At 28.8% G+C, this 21,854-nt stretch overlaps 2 protein-coding genes across 2 annotated transcripts; one reads left to right on the plus strand and one right to left on the minus strand.

Annotated features, from left to right (window-relative positions):
• The first annotated feature begins 6,246 nt into the window (after positions 1 to 6,246).
• LOC124946253 (putative uncharacterized protein DDB_G0282133) lies at positions 6,247 to 7,101 on the plus strand. The gene has a single exon (XM_047486819.1). The coding sequence runs from the start codon at positions 6,247 to 6,249 to the stop codon at positions 7,099 to 7,101; it is 855 nt and encodes a 284-aa protein (XP_047342775.1).
• Positions 7,102 to 8,855: 1,754 nt separating this feature from the next.
• Positions 8,856 to 10,786, minus strand: LOC124946254 (tyrosine aminotransferase-like). Its single transcript, XM_047486820.1, has 7 exons — positions 10,512 to 10,786; positions 9,885 to 10,257; positions 9,603 to 9,821; positions 9,452 to 9,511; positions 9,210 to 9,365; positions 9,045 to 9,138; positions 8,856 to 8,974 (listed from the first exon to the last, which is right to left on the minus strand). The coding sequence occupies exons 1-7, from the start codon at positions 10,784 to 10,786 to the stop codon at positions 8,856 to 8,858; spliced, it is 1,296 nt and encodes a 431-aa protein (XP_047342776.1).
• Between the last annotated feature and the right edge of the window lie 11,068 nt (positions 10,787 to 21,854).

Here is a 21,854-nt window from a genome sequence, read left to right on the forward strand (position 1 = left end):
ATTGATGAATTATATATAGTTGCATGTGCTTGGATCAATCATCTATGTTTTTAAATAAGCTTAGTGGTGGTGACTAGACTATTCACTAGGGATTTACTTTTTAATAATCTTTTGTATTCTTGAGGGAAAACAATTGAATCATGTTTTGTGTTTGTATTGGATTTGATTTTGTTATAATAAAATGATATTTGTGGTACTGTAAGATATGAAATTAACTTTTGGACTACATATAATTAATTCGTGATGTTATTTGATTTGATATATTGGACATTTCGACTTATTTATTAAACATCTTTATTATTATTATTATAAAAGGACTGAACGTGAATTTTTATTTTGTAGAAGAATGATTGAATTATATGAAATTTGACATTTTTATCTATTTTTTAGATTCTAAATATCATACTTTAAACTTTTTTATAATTCAATTGATTTAAAATATTCACATAATCCTGTTGTTTTTGTTTTAAATTTTAATTTATTTTATTTTTTTATAAAAAATAATTTTTTATTTAAATAAAATATTTAATTTTAAATTCTAAAAATACATTGTTTTCATGTCCTCATTCACAAATAAATAATTGTATTTTATACAATAAAAATGAGTGATAAAAAAACATATATTAAAAATAATAATAATAAAATATGAGGAGATTTTGTACTTGTACTATTTTTGTTTAACAAGCGTACTAACCTGTCAACCCCACAATAATTCTCTATTTCCATTTAAAGCGTTTTGAATTTGAATTAAATTAGTGATATTTTGTTTTCTTCGGTTAACCTTTTGTATTGATTCACTATGGGTGGAGTGATTTTGTACTTTATATTATAAAACTTTTTTTAACCTTTTAAGTTGAATGAAGGAAGTTGTGACAACCATGGAATAATATACTTTTATGTATACTATTGTAATGGGGGCAGCTTGACCATTTAGGAAAAGTTATGTACTCAAGAAAAACAAGGTTGTTCTACACGAGATTGTTATTAGCTTAAAGATATTATTTTCAACTTATCCAATGTATGTTTAAACATCTTACTAACATATTTGTTTTAGAATTTGATTGTCATGTAATAAGTTTTGCTTTGACTTTTATTTAAATCGGGTTTTGCTTTGATGTTTTCTCTCTTTTTTTATTCCTCGTCACATTTTGCTACTTTTTTTTATACTTGATTTATTGTGCTTAAGCGAACTTCGTACATCATCTTCATTATCATTGTTAACATGGATTATTTTTTATTTTTCTTTTAAGTTATTTTAAAATTGAATGAAATTAGTATATTAATTTAACTTACAAATTGTTAATATCAAAAAGTAATTTTGATTAAAGAAGCTTATAGATACAAAATGATATATTTCAAAATTAATGAATACTTGATTTATTTATGGGTTACTATTAAAACTAGCGTGAGGCCCAACATAGTTGTAAGTTAAGAGTTTAAGGCAAAACTAATAAGCCTCCATGTTATGATTTGTTTATATATATATATATATATATATATATATATATATATATATATAATGATATTTTGATTGAGTAAATTGATTAATTGAATAATTGAAAAAAAAATATGTGATAATTTTATTTTTTTATTTTATACAAAAGAGGTAATAATATCAAGTTGATGAAAAAACGGATGTGAAATATCAAAATGCAATCTAGTATCTCTTTTTTTTGGAAAATACATATTTAGAGAGATGATAAAATGAAAAATAAAACAATTTATGGGAAGCATGGATGACTTGAAAATTATTGAATTTTGATCAACATCTTCATTGATTGGTTTTCCTTTTTGTTTGAAATAAATAAGAGAACATTTAGGGAATTGAATTCTCAAGAATTTGAGAATACCATTTTAGTTAATATTCTATTAGATTTCAATTGCGTCAAAATAATTCAATATTGTTTGATCTTCTTAAATGTCTTAAACAATCATATGAAATTGCATATATTTTGTGTACGATGTAACTATAAAAAAGTTCTAAAATTCGAGAAATTTTAACGTCAGTTTACGTGTCAATAAGTTTATTAAATAAAATATTATTTAAAATATTTATAAAAATATGTCATGAACTTTTAAATTAATTATGATTTGTGATCAAACTTCAAACCATCTTTTAGATTTGAATAATCAAATTAAAATTTGATTTTAGAAATCAGTATTTAAATTAATTTAAAATTATTAATTTAAAATATTATTTATTTGATAGGTGTCATCAATTGATTTTATTTTAAAATCAATAAAAAAAATATATGTGTACGCTACATCTTCCATAACCATTAAAAAAGGTCTCTCTTTTATAAAATCTTAAATTTTGGAAAAAATGGTTGTATAACGTTTTATTTTAACCAATTATTCTTTCAGTCCTAGATATGCACAAATTTTCGTGTATTTAAAATTATAACAATAATACTTAAATGTTGGTAATGTAGCTTGATGACGGCAATTATGGGGGAATATACCTGAAAAACATCAGTTTTAAAAACATCATAGTTTAAAAAATTAAATCTCAAATAAATGCTTATCAAAATATTTTTTTATGAAAATATTCTAAAAATATTTTGAAATCATTTTCTATTTTTTTTGGAGATATAAAAATGGTTTAGGATCTCAAAATTACAAAAATAATTTTGGAATTCTAAAGATGGAACCAAACGGGCCCTAGGACTGGTGCTCTCGATCTTAGGTGCGATTTTCATCAGTCGGGCTAAAACCCTCGGTCCTAGGTCGGAACCCCCTCGATCGGGGTTCATGAATTCTCGTTCGGGGTGCTAAAGTTCCTCGATCGAGGTGTTAAAGTCCTCGGTCGGGTGCGGATGTCGCTCGGTCAGGGTGTTGAAATCCTCGGTCGAGGCTCGAGAATTCTCAGTTGGGTGCGAGAATTTTTCGGTCCTAGATTAGCCTCAGGCTAATTTTGTCGGTCCTAAGTATGAAGAACACTTGGTCCTGGGTTAACCTTAGCCCTAAGCGTTGATGTCCCTCGGTCGGGATGCTAAAGTCCCTCGGTCCTAGATAAGCTAGGGCTAAATTTCTTGGTCTTCAAAAACATCAAAACTATAGGTTTTGATGTTTTTGTTTGAGGCCCGAATCCTTTGATCCAAGGGCATGAGAAGTTTCCAATAGTTCATAGGATCATTTTGAGCATCATCTTGATGTATCATTCGATCGGGAAGGAGTTTCATTAAACTAAACAATTTTGTTATAAAAAACGGGTTTCTGGTTTTTGCGCTTTGATGAAGCGTAAGGAGCTTGTAATAACTTCCTTATGTTTCATATAGTTGATTGAAATCAAAGTATGAACACTGGATGATCGTTTTGACCAATTCAAGAACTACAATTTTTATTTTTTATAAAAAAAAAAATAGTTTTTGATCAAAATGAATAAATTAGAATCCAAATATGTTTCCAACATCATTAGAAACATGTTGGGAAACTTTCTGGGTTGCTCAAGAATAGAAACCCGAATTCCAAGCACGGAGCAGAACTGAAATATCTGTAGGAACTGGAGTTTACCGTTTTTTAAACTCACTAGAATTGAAAGTATTGTAAACAGATAATTTATTTACGTTTTTAACTTTTTAGCTTTTATTCAGAATGTTACGACTTCAAAATTATTATAGGCCTGTCTAGAATGATCTCTTAAACTCATGGTTTTTTTTTTCCGTTTTTGTGAATTTAAAAAAAAATGACGCTAAGTCGTTCCCACCCAAAAAAAAAATAGAAAACCCGATTTTGAAATTTTCTAAATTCAAATTTAGGGGTTTTTGATTTAGGTTGATTGATTGAGTTTTGTTTTAACAGAAAACTTTAAAATGATTTTAGGATTGTTTTTCAATTAATAATCAACCAACCCTCGAAAATATATGAAGGTGTGAAAATTTAAATATACAAATTTCAACCTCAAACTGAAAGATTAAATTTAAGATTTCAGTCAAACGGAATTAACCAAAGATTATAAAACTAATAATGAATAAATAAATATTAGATTTCTTATATACTTTATGTCTGTGGAATTTTTTTAGTTAATTCATTCCAAAAACAAAAATCTTCTGGATTTTTTTTAGTTAATTCATTCCAAGAACAAAAATCTTCTTTCAACAAATCACTTTCAATCAAATGTAATATATTAGTTTGGAATATTCAACTATCTTTTGGAAGCAATTTGTATGTTTTTATATTAAAAATATATAGAGAAATAAAAATCATAATAATGTAGTTTCCAAAAAATTAATATAGATTCATTAACTGGTTTTAGAAATTTTGTTTTTAACATTTCTATGTATATTAAAAATATATATAGAAAAAAAATAAATAAATAGATATAATTTTCAAATAATCAAAGTGATATTCATATGGAAAAAGAGCACAGCAATAAGAGCATTAAATAAATTCTAAATATTTTTTATAAAGTTAGCACGAACATAATAATTTGATTTATTAAATAAAACTATTATCATTTAAATTAACTTAAAATAGTTTCTAATATTTTATTTAAATAAATCACTATAATTACCCAAAGCAGATTACAATATTTGATGAAAAAAATAAGATGTAATAATTAAAAAATATATTAAATATTAAAAAAAAAATGAGGCTATTGATATTCTATATATTTAACAATTGATAAAAACAAATTGTAATGTAATATTAATTTGTTTATATTAAATCAAAACAAGCCTTTTTACTTACTTGAAAAATATGTTAAGAAAGAATTGGAACTTGAAAATGGAAGACTTTACTTATTTTTATAGATGCTTTGAGAAATGAAATAACTTTGAAAACGCCAAATTTTATTTTTGGGTAATTGGTCTAATTAAAGACTCAATAAATAATCTTTGACAATATTGCTGTAATAGTTATGAATATCTGTCTCATTTCAAAAAATATTTGTGATTATCTGTTAAGATTCATTAAATTATTTAATAAAATCTGATTATAAATATATTATTACAAGTTTTCACATATGTTTACATTTATTTTATTTGTTTTTGCTATGAACATGTTAACATTTAGAAAAAGCTCATTTTTGCCCCTTGAATTATGCCCATGTCTAAATTTTCTTTTATAAATTGACTCGATTCAATTTGTGAACTGAATTTAAAAATTGGCTCAAATCATTCATTCTGACCATTTTTTTTAACTCCATCAAATTTTATGTTAGCATATTATTTAAAATATGTCTTAGTTAGCCCTTAATATTTATTATAGCTTTAATTTATAAATTAATATAAAAATATCATATTATAATTATATATAATAAATTAATAATTGGTAAAAAATAAAAAAGTTTTGTAATTTTTTATTTAGATACAATTACAATGTCTCATTTCTTCCCTGATGAGTTTTGAGTTATTTGAGTTCCTTGATACAGATTATTTGACTTCCTTATACAATGAATTAAAATTTAGAAAAAAATTAGCCTCTTCCAAATTAAACAAAAATATCATATATTTTTTTAGTGTAAGATGCCCCAAAAATGTAGAAGAAATTTTAAAATAGCTATTGTCACATTAAAAAAAACAGAAGAAAATCCCATAACATGGAGGGAGGGTAAACCTTGGACTTCAGATGCTTGAGTTTTATTTGTAGGCTTGGAATTTTATTATTTTTTGCAAATTATAATTTATTACAACTATTGTTGTGATTTGTTATTATTTCAATTTTTTCTATAAAAGATGCGATTTGAATGTTGATTATGTCGGAATGATTTTTCTAAAATTCCTATTTCGTGCTAAATTGTCTCAATCCTTAAAATATTCATAGAACCTTGTTCTCTCCAAATTAAATTTTATTTATCTAATAGCAAAAGTCAAAAACAAAATAATATAAAGAAAAATCAAACAATGGTAGTAACCAGCCCTTCCCCAAGAAAGTTCACTATTCCTACCCGAGTTTCATGATAATTGTTAGGTTCCATTTTAGTTCTACGAATCTTTTATAGATCAAACTCAACTCGATTTGTCATTCGTTTGTCCTTAAGTTTTGAGTTAATTTTGTAGTCAACGTATTTTATAAAGGACATAATAAATAAAATGAATTTTCCATCTAAAAAGAAAAGATTATCGAAATTATTTTACACATTTAGTAAATTTATTCTCAAAATTCAATATGGTAAAACCAAAAGCAACCGTTTCAATTTGTGTAATAATGACTCAATCTCCATTCCCATTTCCTCAAAGACAATAACCCACTATATAAAAGACTACAAACTCTTGTCTAAATTCTCATCTTGTTCTTTCTTTCACAATGGCTATCTCTATTCAATCTCTTTGTTTGTTTCTCATCATAGCCATTTTCGGCTCTATAATGTCCGATGCTAGAGAAAGCATATTCTTCCATAAGGCCACTCCCAAACAATTCAATATCGATTCCCAAACCACTTCTTCCAATTCTCATGTTTCGTTACTTCAATCCGACGCCATCGAAAAAGCCAACAAATTCGGTCTAGATTCCAATAGTCCCGTCGATGATCTTCCCACCCTTTATTCTAACAAGATCGATGAAGAAGAAGAAGATGACGACGACGATGAGGAGGTTTCGGAGAGCCAACCAAATAGTTTTGAAGGAAACAACGTTAATTCCTACAACAACGAGGATACAAGTCCAATTTCATATGGAAAGTCATACATTAGCCAATCCGAAAATGACACTCCCAAATCGGGTGTTCAGGCATATCCATATGGAATTGGGGAGACACATAAGTTGGGCGATGATGATGATAACCGAGAAGATGATAATCAGAAACAAGGTGATATGGAGAATCCCTTCATTAATGAGGACGATGAGGTATCGAAAGATACTAACTTTGTTGAGAACCGCAAAAACAGCATCGACACCAATCGTTATACGAGGAAATCTAGTAACAATCAGTACAAGGTTGAGAAACAAGGAATGAGCGATACGAGGTTTATGGAGAACGGTAAGTATTTTTACAATGTGAACAAAAATCCTTATAGTTATGAAAACAATAAGATGTACAATTCATATCAAGGGCAAGTTGGCGTCAACAATAATGATGACAATTATTATGATTTAAGAACAAAGGAAAAGGCCAACCGTTTCGATCCTACCAATGAATTTGACAATGAGGAAAATTTCTAGATTTTATTTTCATATATCTATTATAATTATGTAAAAGATCATCTGAAATAATCATGATCTTAAGGTGTGGTGAATATGTTTTATTTTAAGTGTTATTTTTGTTTGTTTTTGGTATGTGTGATTTTTGAAATGATTCAATATATATTTTATATAAATATCTTAATTACCTTGATATTTATGGAATTTGCATTAAGTAAATATAAAACCAAATCTGATAAAGTCAAATATTTTAAAGAAAAATGGAATGGTAATAAAGTGATTATTATTTTTATTTATTATAATATTGTACTTGTGATTTTCTCTAACGAGGATTAGACTATATACCCATTATATGTATCCTAAGAAACAATGGTTGTTTATAATTCTGAGGTCAGTGTAAGTATATTTATTTTTCTTTAAATTTTGTATATAATTTTTTTAACTTCAACTATTTTATGTTGTTTTAGTTAATTATATTTATCTTCTTATATTATAATTCTTAGTTATTTAAAATTAAGTTATTTCTAATTGTATAAAGAATAAATTTCAAGTGACCAAATATCACGAAATTAATTTTTTTTAAAATACTGACTTAAAATTATAGTTACGAAGTATCATTCTAGTTTTCTACATCAAAAAAAATATTATTAATATTTTTCATAAAATATACTTAGCTATTACTAATATTATTAAGAAGGTATTAACTTGCATATTTATAATTAACTTTAGGAAGTCAGTGTAACTATATTTATTTTTCTTTAAATTTTTTATATTATTTTTTAAACTTCAACTATTTTATGTTCTTTTAGTAAATTATATTTATCTTATATTATAATTCTTAGTTATTTTAAAATTATGTTATTTCAAGTTGTAAGAATAAGTTTCAAGTGATCAAATATCACGAATTTGATTATTTTAAAACACTTTAAATTAAAGTTAAAGTCATAGTTGTGAGATATCATTCTAGCTTTTTACATAAAAAAAATTCTAATATTTTCATAAAATATACTTAGTTATAACTATTTTTCTTAAGAAAAAAGTATTAACTTGCATATTTAACTCGACAAATTAAATTTTTAGTCTTTTAAACAATCTTTTGTCACTTAAATTACCCATAAATTTTGTTTAAGCGTATTCTTTCTTACTATTTTAAAGAAATTAATGTTTATAGTGTCTTTGTCGTGCTATATATCTTAACCACAAATAAATACAACTCTTAACAATCTTCTTAATTCATTAAAAAAAAAGGAAAACTATAATTTAAACCCACTAGAACAATAAATATGATCATAAACTTAATTGTGAATCCAACCAAAGAATATTGTAGAGGTGAACTCAAAAACATGTCAAGTACATATATACAAAACAACTAAGATAAAATAAACAAAATCCCAAATCAAACATCCATACAAATTCTTATCCAATCAAAATAAATAAACATGTTCAAAACCATGTATTGTCACATTAAATCCAATTACCTAATTATTTATTTGAAATATACAACCTTAAAACTATTAATCCAACAAAAGAAATACTGCAAAGATAAGCTAAAAAATATATCAAGCCCATACAAAACTAACAAGACTCAAACTTAAGAATTAAAAATAAATAACATTCAAAATGAAGTTATGTGACATTAAATCCAATTACCAATTCATCTAACAAAGCTACTATCAAAGTTCCAACCTATGCAAGAACTGGACTTTATTAATAAATACATTAATATGACTCCATTTGTTTTAGAGTAAAATGTTCACAATTGATAAAACCAAATATCATTTCTTTTTGGCATGTCTCATGCAGAACTCTTTCAATCTGCCAAGGCCTTCTATAAGAGATTCTGGATCTATGGCTAATGATATCCGCAACCAGTTCTTCAATCCCACCGCAACTCCTACAAAATTTAAATCGTTACTAGATTAATCCTTCATGAATTTATGATTCTTCGAATAATGTAATATTACCTGGTAAAATCACTACAGATTCTTCATTAGCTAGTTTTGTACAAAATTCCATGTCATCCAATATGTCATCTAGCATCGACACATCGATTTTCACCTAAACCGAAATGAATTAACTTATAAACATTCATGTCTTGTGATTTCAAAAGCTTAGGGTTTTTTTATTACCATTATAAACATGGAGCCTTCTGGTTTGTTATGACAAGTGATGCTAGGAATATTCTTTATAAAATGATAGGAAACATTTGCTGCTTCTCTCAAGATATCAATAATATTAGAAAAGAAATCATCATTTGTCCTAAGTAGGATTTGAGGAAGAGCTCCCTGTTAAAATAATTCATTGATCAATGTTAAATAAAGTTATTATTTTGAAAAACAGAATAACTAATAACTTAATTTTAATTACTCACCTGAATAAGAGTTGTTGGATTAGAAGAAATATTCATGAATCCATTAATAGAATCAATAATCTGTAATATAGAAGAAAAAATCCTTATGAGAAACTCTAACAACATTATCTTTTTAATATTAGATAAGAGAAATAGAGAAAATAGTAAGAACCCCATGTTTTTTAAGAATGCCTTGTGGATCATTCGTCACGAGCCAACCTAACCGCCAACCGGGAACTATCCACCTCTTAGATATTGAGCCAACCGTAATCACGGGCGCAATCGAACCAAAATTTCCCATAGGTTCAAAAGGGTTACTCCCAAATGCAAGATGACCATAGACTTCATCAGCAATTACCAATATTCCTAATTTTCGTGCCGTCTCAGCAATCTATAACATTTAATATATCATTAAGTAACATATAAAAGTTGGATCAAATAAAAAAGAACTTGCCTTTTTCGAGTGTTGGTATGTGAAGACATTTCCACAAGGATTTCCAGGATTAATAATAACAATAGCAACAGTGTTTTCATCTGCAATATTTTCAACTTGATCAAGATCAACCTCCCAATCTTTCTCTGGTATAAGATCAAAATGACGAACTTCAAGATGACATATTGCTGAATGGGCTTCATACATGGGGTAGCCTGGTCTTGGAAGAAGGATGTTTGCTTTTGGACATGAAAGTACTGATAATATAACTTCAATTGCTTGTGAGCTACCAATTGTTAGATAAACATCATTTGATGTTATCTTGTCTTTAAGATCCTTCGATAGATACTCAGCTACCGCCCTATATTTGTAAAATAAAAATAAAAAATCAGCACTTTGATTTAAATGAGAAATTATGACGGTGAAGAATCATCTTAGTCCAAAAAAATACACTTCATTCAAATTAAGGTGTTCTAACCCTACTAGTTATTAATAATGCTTAAAAAATAGATTCACTATGCGTCATGTTTTTTTGTAACTAATCAAATCAAACCTACCAATGTATAATTTACATACTTATAATTAATTGAAATGGAGAAGCATGAATGTATAAATGCATTATTATGTAATGAAAATCGAGGCACATACTTTCTAGCGGGTAGAAGGCCAACAGAGGGAGCATAACCATTAAATTTAGCAGATCGCAAAGAGGCTTCTACAGCATCCTCAGCTATCGAAGTGGTTCGAAAGCCACAAAAAGAAGAAGGATCTCCATTGCCAAGATGAATAACGGGCCTCGAATCCGATGAATTGAGATTCGACTTGATATCGTTAACAACGCCTCGTATAGTGATACCAGATTCGGCCGCTTTCAAATTATCGTTTCCCTTGAAGCCCCATTGTTTCAAGCCGACTCTATGCATCTTTATCTAATTTCTTTGATATCTTGTAATTTCTTACTTTAATTTAATTAGTTTCTTTATACATATATAAGAATATTAGACTAACTAAGTATATATATATGGAAAGAAAATAAATTTAAGGAGCAAATGTATAGAGGATCTCTTGGTCTGTTTCATGCATTATTTGACTATCGAAAATGGTGTGTTTCATGGGACATGATCACATGAATTAATTTAATAATATGCAGCCAATTTGACCAAACAAAATTAACTGTAATGCGTGTTTCATGTTGGTTATATCATATATGGAATTTTTATTTAATTTTTTAAAATAATATATTTTTAACAAATAATGATAAGAGTAGTTTAAGCACACACATACAAAAAAAACAAAAAGAAGTTATTTAAAAATATTTATATTTATTTTTTTAAGCTATTTTTTTATGGTGGGTTTAAGAGATTGGTAGAGAATAATATATATATACTAACCATACAAAAATAATATATTCTAGCCTTCTATATATATATATTTTTTAATGAAGATTTTAATTAGTATTATATTTTTATTATAATATACTTCTTTCCTTATAATATATATTGTCTCGTGTTTATCTGAGGGAGTATTGTGAAATGTGCTTGTCAGTCCACTTTGACGCACAGGTCCTTTGAATTATTTAGTTTTTTAATATTTAATTATTGAAAAAAAATTAAACACGTCTTTCTACAATTAATTAGGCCTTGTTTTAGGGGTGAGGTTATGAGTTATTTAAAATCTTGTTAACATCAAAATGAAGAAAAGTTAGATTATTTGGTCAAAAGTCTTACTCAATATTAACTAGGAGTGTTCCTGAATTCAGTTGTGTTGATTTTTATTTAGATAAATTTAAATTTGGTCATACAAAGTGGTTATATTTAATAATTATGACTCTATATCCGACCTTATATTCTTTGGATTGGATATATTGATATATTTGGTTGGTTGACAATTATTTAGAACCATCTCTGAATCATATATATATATATATATATATATATATATATATATATATATATATATATATATATATATATATATATATATATATATATATTTTTCTATTTGAATTGGGTTGGAGTGATTTTGATCTATTTGAATATTCTATGTTTTGATTTTCAAATATATATATATATGAAAAATATTAAAAAAATATAATATTTAATTAAAAAATAAAAATTACTTAAAAATTAATCAAATAACTCAATTCCAACACATAACTTCTTTTACGGTTAATTCCATATGCAAAGATTGAGGTGTTCTATACGTTTCTTCCATATCCATATGGATCGAGGTGTTCTATATGATAATTTGAGACTAATTATAGTAACAAAATCATTAAAATCTCAATCTAAGATAATTTAACATTTTTTTAATACTCAATAGGATAATAAACAAATAGATTGGAATAATATATTTTTTAACAAAATAAAAGTCTCACAATCCTGTAAAACTAATCCACTAGAGAATAAATATATGATATATTTAGTCTTAAAATGTAATATATATATATATATATATATATATATATATATATATATATATATATATATATATATATATATATATTTCAACCTTCTAGCTATATATAAATAATATTAATATATTTCAACCTTTCCATACTAAAGATTTTAATTAGTTCTAAAAAAATGTTAACGTCATCTTACTGGATATAGATAATCTATAAAATATTTTAATTAACCTTAAAATAATTTTCACCCATATATATTCAGTAATATATTTCAAATATATATATGATTTTAAAAAATATTTTAATTAGTTATGGATTTTTTTTTATATACATTTTAACTTTTTAATTAGTTATATATTTTTAGTTAGATAAAAAAAAATATATTATATTTCGGTAAGTATATATTTACTAAATATTTTAATTAATTTTACATTTTATTTAAATAAGGTGATAGTACTACATCATATTATCGTGTCTCCTTCGTGGAGAACAAACACGTGAAATGTTTCTATTAAAGCCATCAACTTCGTTTAGACAAACTAGAGAGTCATTGATAACTCATTTTTACATTGAATGCATCTGTATGACTACTCTTGTCGATGTTGAAAGACTAGTTGTTGAGATGATATCTTCTGAGAGTCTTGATATGGGCAGAAAGGAATATCGTGTAGGCTGAGAAGGGATTAAATGAGTCGACATATTTTTGCGAAGTTAAAATCAAATATTCTTCTTCACAACCCTCAAGTTGTGATGCCACTTCGAATAGAAAAAACGGGGAGTGCTAACAAGTGATTGTTAGGGACCCAAAAGGGTCCTCCCATTTTACTTTATCGAGTCTGATTCGAACGTAACTTCATACGACTGTTCTCTAGTCATGAAAATGTCTAAAAGTTACTAGTGGTGGAGTATAAAAAGAATTTGTCGTAATCAACCCCCCGTCATATTTCGGATTTATTGTCCAAACAAGAAGTGATTGATCAAGTAGAAAAAGGAATGCTAGTCACATGTAAAAGACATAATCCAAGTCACCCATATTAAAATCCTTCATCTTAAAATTAAAAATAATGAATTATTAGTTTTCATTCACGATGTGTCTAATGAAGAATCCGTGGATTCTGAGCTAAATTATGATGTCAATAAAATATTAATGAAATTCTCGACACATAATATGATGTTGAAGGAAAACAAACCTCCTTAAAGAATATCATTGAAATAGAGACTAAAGTGTGACTCAATGTGAGTGAGATCCACCCACCCCTTCCATATACTTTGCACTCAAACCCTTTTTCGTCGAACAACTAACAACGTTGTTTGTTGAAGAAAGTAATCATTTACCATGGGATTATTGCAAGTGGGAAAGCGTATCTTGAAGTCGAGAAAGGCTATTCTAATTAGATTTCAGTAATGATTGGAAAGATTATTAGTTAGAACTTGTATGGAATCAATGATGAAGTGAAGAGAGTTGTCATTAAGTCACTATTTGGAGAATTGATTGTGATATATATTGTTTTAGTGAGACTAAAGTATAAAAGATGGATGAGTGGATTGTAAAAAATCTATATAATTTGTATTTACGTGATTGTAAAACACTTTTCTATGGATGTCTAATGTGATTATATTTTTTGGTGGACTATCTAGTTAGAGAGAAATCGTTGAACCTTCAATGATCGTAATCGTCTGATTTGTATTATTCATAATGCTATTATTATAAAATTTTATGATATTTGTTTAGAAAATCAGTGAAGTTGGTCGGAGAAATATTCATTTTTCTTAAAGATTCACGAGCTCGATAACGTATTGGGTAATTTGTTTTCATTCTTTTCTTATTTTAATATTTTGTCTTTTTTTTCTCATGTCATGCTTTGTCATTATTTTTAAACAAATTTTATCATTTTTAATAAAAATCACCATTTTCAAATATATATATATATATATATATATATATATATATATATATATATATATCCCAATAGCTATTTGAGGTTCAAACTTTTTATCGTTTTTATTAAATGTGACTTGAACTTCTCGAAAATCCCTTTTTCTAGAAATGGTCGATTTTTTACATTATAACTTTTCCGACGACTCTGATGGGGAGTATTCAATGCTTAACTTGAAATAAAGTTTTGGCCATTTTTAATAATATTATTTACATCTTTAACAAAAAGAAAAAAAATTAAAAGTAAGAAATACCAAAAATATAAAAATAATAAATAAAGGCGAAAATGTACATCACCCAATGTCGTCTTTCTATGTGCATTGGTTATAATAATTGGCACATTGTCCTATTGTCGTGAGGTAGTACATGATGTTTGTTGTGCGGCGTCATATGTACACTTATAGTATTATTCAAAAGACTAGCCGGAAATGTACATCACCCAATGTCGTCTTTCTATGTGTATTGGTTATAATATTGGGCACATTGTCCTATTGTCGTGAGGTAGTACATGATGTTTGTTGTGCGGCGTCATATGTACACTTATAGTATTATTCCAAAGACTAGCCAATGAAGAGTGACGATATATCCCAATAGCTATTTGAGGTTCAAACTTTTTTATCGTTTTTATTAAATGTGACTTGAACTTTTCAAAAATCCCTTTTTAGAAAAGGTCGATTTTTACATTATAACTTTTCCGACGACTCTGATGGGGAGTATTCGATGCTTAACTTGAAATAAAGTTTTGGCCATTTTTAAGAATATTATTTACATCTTTAACAAAATGAAAAAAAATTAAAAGTAAGAAATACCAAAAAGATAAAAAATAATAAATAAAGGCGAAAATGTACATCACCCAATGTCGTCTTTCTATGTGCATTGGTTATAATATTGGGCACATTGTCCTATTGTCGTGAGTTAGTACATAATGTTTGTTGTGCGGCGTCATATGTACACTTATAGTATTATTCCAAAGACTAGCAAATGAAGTGTGACAATATGTTCCAAATTTGAGTGATGTTCTTTGAGTTTGACTTATGTCATATGAACAATCCCCACTTCCATATTTTAGTGAGTTTGCCTTTCAGAGGTAGCAATAAGACGGGGAAGAAATTCCCGATTGATGGTATGTTCTCTTACATTTATGGTTTCTCTTGAGATGTTAGGGGAGTTAATCTTCTCTTATGATTTCACTTAGACATGAAAATCGGATCACTACTCCCATGACTTATTTATCATATTTCGATCAATAAAACCACGTTAGAAGTATTTATGTTCCTACTATACTTATGTAAATACTGTATGCATTATAGTTGAGATAGACATCCATGAGTACTTTCTGACTTAACGACATGCCATTTGTTGTCTTTATTTGTTGTCTTTATTTGTTGTCTTTGATGTTTATTTTGTAGGTAAGTCTACGATCGACGCCAAGACTTTAGCCACTTGGCTTTCCAACACAAACATTGTGGGCTGAACTACGGGATGCTCGAGCTAAGACGAGATACACACTTTAAAGAAATTTTTTAACCATAAATGTCCTAATCAACCACAAGTCATATGTCTCCTATTCTTCCAAGTGGAGTGACACGAAGACAATGATGGACTCGACAAGAAAGATTTGACATTTATGACTAAGTTTCTACCAGAGGGATGCTAAAGAGAACGAAGAATGCGAAATGATAACTAGAAAGGAAAGAATGAAATCAAAGAAGACTTGGTTTTATTTTTTATCCATTATTATTTTCTAAAATATTAAATGTAAAATATTTCTTATATTTTGCAAAATATTGTGTGCATTTGTAAGGCGAGGACGAGGTAAAATGCATATAACAATTTATCTTGTTTATTACTAAACCTCAAATTTTTATACTTTATTTTAAATAAAAATGACGAGTTGGAAAGTGTGTCCCTATTTTCCCTTATGAATATGTATATGCATAAATGATGACATGGGTTGTCATGTGATTGATGTGACCTTTTTTCTTAACCATATTTCTATATTCACACATTCTTCATAACGAACTAAAAATGAGATCCATTGATTAAAAACATCATAAAATAAACATAGTTGATTAGGCTTCATACACACATCATTTTCATTACATATATGCATTGAAGGACCATCAATCCAAATGACGCACTCATGACATTTGTTTTCTCCTTGCTTCGAGACAAGAATGGTAATGCATCTGGACAAAGACATTTCTCGATCCACACAATGATAATGAGAAATGTAAGGATGAGAATAAAAATTGTTCATTAATGTCCTATGCATTGGTATTCTCAACATGATAGACGTAATCTAATTCTATCCTTTTAAGAATCTTTGAATTGATTCAAACAAAAAAAGGAACTAGAAAATCTAACCATGTGGCAATGAAGGATTCCTTTGAGAATATTCAAGAATGCAAAAAAAAAAATTCTATTTTGATGTAAAAAAACGAGAGATGTTGCACTCATTTATGGGAGGCCTACTATAGTTTGATGGAACCTTGACAAGATACCATATGTATAAATTGACATTTTTTGGGATTTGAAGGAGAACTAGAATAACACCCCACAACCATGTCCCCTACTTAAACTAAATAATGACTTCTTGAAGCAACTCAAGTGTTCAAATATGTTAAAGACAGATACATGATTCATGATGATCACACATATTCATTAACCCTCAATGAATGACATGATCTTTTGATCATAATCCACGACTTCAGATCCTTAAAGCTCGGGTGAAGATCAAATATGAGAACAAGAATGGACATCGCCCCTCAACATCGTATACATTAGTATGCTCAACAAAATTGAAGTGGACTCGTCATATCCTTTTGAAGAATCTTTGATTCCATTCAAACAAAAGGGGTAACTAGAACAACCAACTATATAAATGGAGTAATATATTGCAAATAAACAATCATGCGATAAATGTTAACTCTCTATAAAAAACAGAGAAATTATGCACTTAATTAATGTGAGGCTTATTATAGTCTTTGTGTGCCTCTAATGAACTATCGTACAACTTCTCGGGGGAAACTCAAGCATGTGACAATGTTAGATATAGGTCTAAAGTTGATAAAGTTTGTGCTCATTCATTGGTCGACATGATCTCTCAATCATAAGTAATTACTCTAGGTCTCATGATTGCAGAAAAAACTACAACTGAAGAAGATGCTCATGGAAGAAGGATCACAACATTTACTCAAACTAGTGAGCCAAAAATTTAAAATAAATCATTGAAGACAATAAAGGATCTCCCAAAAAAACCCTAAGAATAAGATTCCTTTCCATACTTGATTCATGGTGCACTTGAAAGTCTAAAAATTCCATGAATGCAGAATTTGTAAATTATTGACCCTTCATAGGATTGCATTTGCATATACATTTGTGATGTCCCACATTAAACATGAACTGTTTTTAAGACTGAAGCTAATAGACTATAGATACCTTCATGGGTACCTTTTGAGTTTGAGTTGTGGTGTCCTAGTGGTTTGATTAGGAGTTTTTGTAGTCTATTCTCCTCATGGGTAACGTTACCTAGGTTCGGGACGTTATAAGTGTTATCAAAACTAACTTAGTGGTAGGAACAAAGTCTCACAGGGAGTATATGGGAACGAAGTTTCACATGGGTCACTTCTAAAGTCCTAACCGGAGGAGACTAGGACTACAAATGAGATCGTGGCAAGGATGTTACATGACTAAGTTGAGGAGAATGTGATGTCCTACATTGGGAAATCACAATAAACATGAATTCCTTATTAGAGTGAGGATAATATCTGGACACGAAGCATCAATAAAAGAATGTCATGGTCATTGAAGAAAATTCTAAAAACAAGAAAAAATGTCTTTCAAATGGTGAAAACTACAATTGGAAATGGAAGAGGGGTACTATTCTGGCATGATCCTTGGCTGGATAATATTCCCATTATATTCAAAGAAAAAATGCAAAGATACAGAGTTAGAAGAAAATACATCAAGTACTCATTTAGAGACATCTATGAAGGTAAATGTGATTCACATTTGAGGCGTATTCCAGAAGGTGATAGAATTCTAAACCTAATGAGGCAGAAGCAACTCAATGAAAGTAATGATGAAATATGCTGGAAAACAGAAAGCAATGAGAATTTTATTATAGGAAAGGCATGGGAAATGGTTAGAATAAGAGGACAAGAGGTAAATTAGCATAATGTGGTATGGTCTCCAAAGATTATTCCTCGTCACAAATTTTTTCTTTGGCTGGTATACAGGAAAATGTTGACAACAAAAGACAGAATTCGAAAATACATAAACATTTCTGATATCAACTATGTCCTATGTTCGGGAGTTGAGGAAAGCATAAACCATTTATTTAGGGAATTCTCTTTTGTAATACAAATCTGGAGGATGTATGCTGCAAACATGAACATCATCAACTTTCCAGGAATATGAGAAGAAATCCAAGAGTGAATGAAGAATAAAGCAAAAGGAAGATCCTTCTATGTAAGTATGTTGAAATACTACTTTGGAGCAGTAATCTACAATATTTGGAAAAAAAGAAATTCAAAACTCATAGTGGAAGAAGTAGAACCGCTGAAGATATTTGGAGAGATATAACTTCATATGGAAATGCACTCATTCAATCCTGGAGAGGAATCGAAAGGAATGAAGAAAATAAAAAACTCTGCCAGATATGAGATATCGTTTGAGAAGGTCATAAGTATAATAAAAGTAAAAACGATGTAGGCGCTAATTGATTATTGTTGTTGTCTGTAATTCAATTATTATTTCATTGTCAAATCTAGAAATTGTCTAGATCTGATCTTAAACTTTTGTATTTTTTCCCCTCTTTTGTGTTTTTTTAATGAAATGGCACTAAGTTGTTCCCCCCCCCCCCAAAAAAAAAAAATATACTATAGATGCTACCTTTTGAGCTTGGAATGTGGGGGCCTAGTGATTTTCTTGGGAATATTTATAGTATATTCTCCTCATGGTTAATGGTACTCGAGTTCGGGACGTTATAGGATTATGTTGTCTCATATCAAGAAATCAAAGTAAATATTAACTCCTAATAAAAGTGAGACTAATAGACTATAAATACCTTCATGGATACCTTTTGAGCTTAACTTGTGATGGACCAATAGATTGTTCAGGATTATTTGTAGTTTATTTCCTCACGGTTAATGTACTTGGGTCTGGGGTGTTATAGGTGATATTAGAGTCAACTCGGTAGTAGGAATAAAGTGTCACGGGAGAGCACCTCTTAAATTCGATGGGAAAATAAGTGCCAAGTAGGTTACTTCTAATGTACTAACTAGGGGAGTCTAGGACTATAAATGAAATCGCAATGAGGATGTCGCGTGACTAAGTTGAGGAGATTGTGATGTCCCACATTGAAAAATTATAATAAATTTGAACTCCTTATAAGAGTGAGGCTAATAAACTATATATATCTTCATGGTTACCTTTTGAGTTTGGGATATGGTGGCCCGGTGGTTTACTCGAGGGTATTTGTAGTCTATTATCTTCCTGGGTAATGAGACCTAGGCTGGGTAGAACCTCTTGAATCTTGCGGGACAAAAGTGCCATGTGGGTCACTTCTAGAGTCCTAATCATATTCAAAAAGTTTCCAAATGATACCACAAGATTAGAATAAAGTGTCATGGTGAAGCACCTCTTGAATCATTGGGTTGTGGTGACCTAATGATCGTTGTCGACCGATGCACAGGTTGAAGCGATCGGGGAACTCATTGATCTTCTTGAGGACCTCCGTGCTCATTAAATTTGCTGGGTAAACAGGTTAAGCTTAAACGACTCTCATTTATATCATTTTAAAAAAAAAATGTAAATTAACAAATATAAAAAAAATGTTAAAACCATCAAACAAGTATGAAACCCTTTTTTACACAAAGGGCACTAAAAATGATGAATGAAAACAACAAAGAAAAGAAAGAGAAAAGATAAGAAAATTACCAAAATAAATAAATAGTAATAAACCCTAGGCCTAATGTTAAGGGATGTTTTGATAAAATAAATCATAGTTCATACATTAGGGTATTTTCAAAATAATAAAAAATTGAATAAATAAAAACAATAACAAAAGAAAAAGAGTTTTCATGACCATGAACTAGGTCATAACCTGATATTTTGTCAAAAGATACGTACACAACATATTCTTTAGGCCCAATGATAATCATTATTTTTTTTAAATATGAAAAATAAATAAGAAATTGATCTTTATTTTGAAAATAAAATTATATGTTAAGACTAGGGATATTCTTCGGAAAATGAAAATAAAATGACTAATCTTAAAAAACAGCAACGACATAGAAAGTTGTTTAGATCTAACTCTTTTGACGTTCTAACAAACCCTTAGATTTTTTTGTACAAAGAACCTAGAGTTCGTATACAAAAAGATACTTTTATGTAAAAAGTTTCACTCAAATCCTCTTAATCACAAACAAGAATGTTGCCACAAGAGGTTCCATATATCTTACAATTAAATTCCAAGACATTTATGACTAAATTGTGTCATTCATCTTCAGATATGTTTAAACACGGTCGATCCATCGTGAAAGCGCGATAATTCTCAAGGCATTCATTAAAAAACAAAGTCAATTCAAGCCATTTTTTGTAAACTCTTGGATTTGGGAAACTAAGTGAGAAGGACTACATTTCCGCATCTTGTAATTGGAAATGACAAAGCTGACATGACCAACCAGATTGGTAGACGTAGAATCTTTAGATGCAATACTCCAAATCTAAAAAAAGACAAAAAATATGAAAGGAGTGATCATCTTCCTATTCAAGTATTATGTTATATAAGACATTTATCTTCAATGACGCATCGTAAACCATCCAACTCAAATAACAATGTGGTGTAAGAGGTCCCTCTTCGATAACACATTATAAGTCATCTAAAAATAGTAAATAAACAAAATATAATAAAAAATATTAATAAGCGTTATCCACAATAGCGCTATAATCTCTAAACCCTAAGAAGAGTCATCAATTACCCAAATAATCACACTAAGGGATAACATTGATTGCCCAACAAATCAAATTGGTAGTTTCAAAACACTAGTAAAATAAGCCCAATTACTGAGAATTATTGTCGAGAGAGAAATAATACTCTCTGAAATACTAATATCACCGAGAGTATAGGTTTCCCTTGATGATAATATTATCACCGAGAGAACCTGACAATGCTCTCGGCGATAATATTCTATTTTTCCCTAAACCCGCGACCGCTTTTTCTTCTTCCTCTCGGCCGCTCCTCCTTCACGCGTTGGTTATCAGCTGATCGGAGTTACATTTTGACTCTAATGGACTAATCATTGTGATTCGAGCAATTGAGGCCGATGCGACGCTATTTGGAGAAGGCTAGGAAGCAAAAACAACTTCTGAGTGGATATGCCGATTCAGATGGAGAAGAAGTGAATGGAAAGGGACCTTCGAATTCTATGGAAGTGAATGTTATTTGTTCTACATCAAGGAATACAGTGAAATACATTATGGTTGGATCAGGGCAACTTATAAAGGCAACTTATAAAGGGAATATTATGGTGTGAGGATGTAACTATTGAGAGTTTGAAAAGGGGGAACCATTTTGAAGGATAAGACTCAACTAAGTACTCTTGTTGTAGAGGTTAGTCCAGAAACCTTAAAGCGGATCAAA

The sequence above is a fragment of the Impatiens glandulifera genome, chromosome 7, assembly GCF_907164915.1.
Source record: "Impatiens glandulifera chromosome 7, dImpGla2.1, whole genome shotgun sequence".
Classification (NCBI taxonomy): Eukaryota; Viridiplantae; Streptophyta; class Magnoliopsida; order Ericales; family Balsaminaceae; genus Impatiens; species Impatiens glandulifera.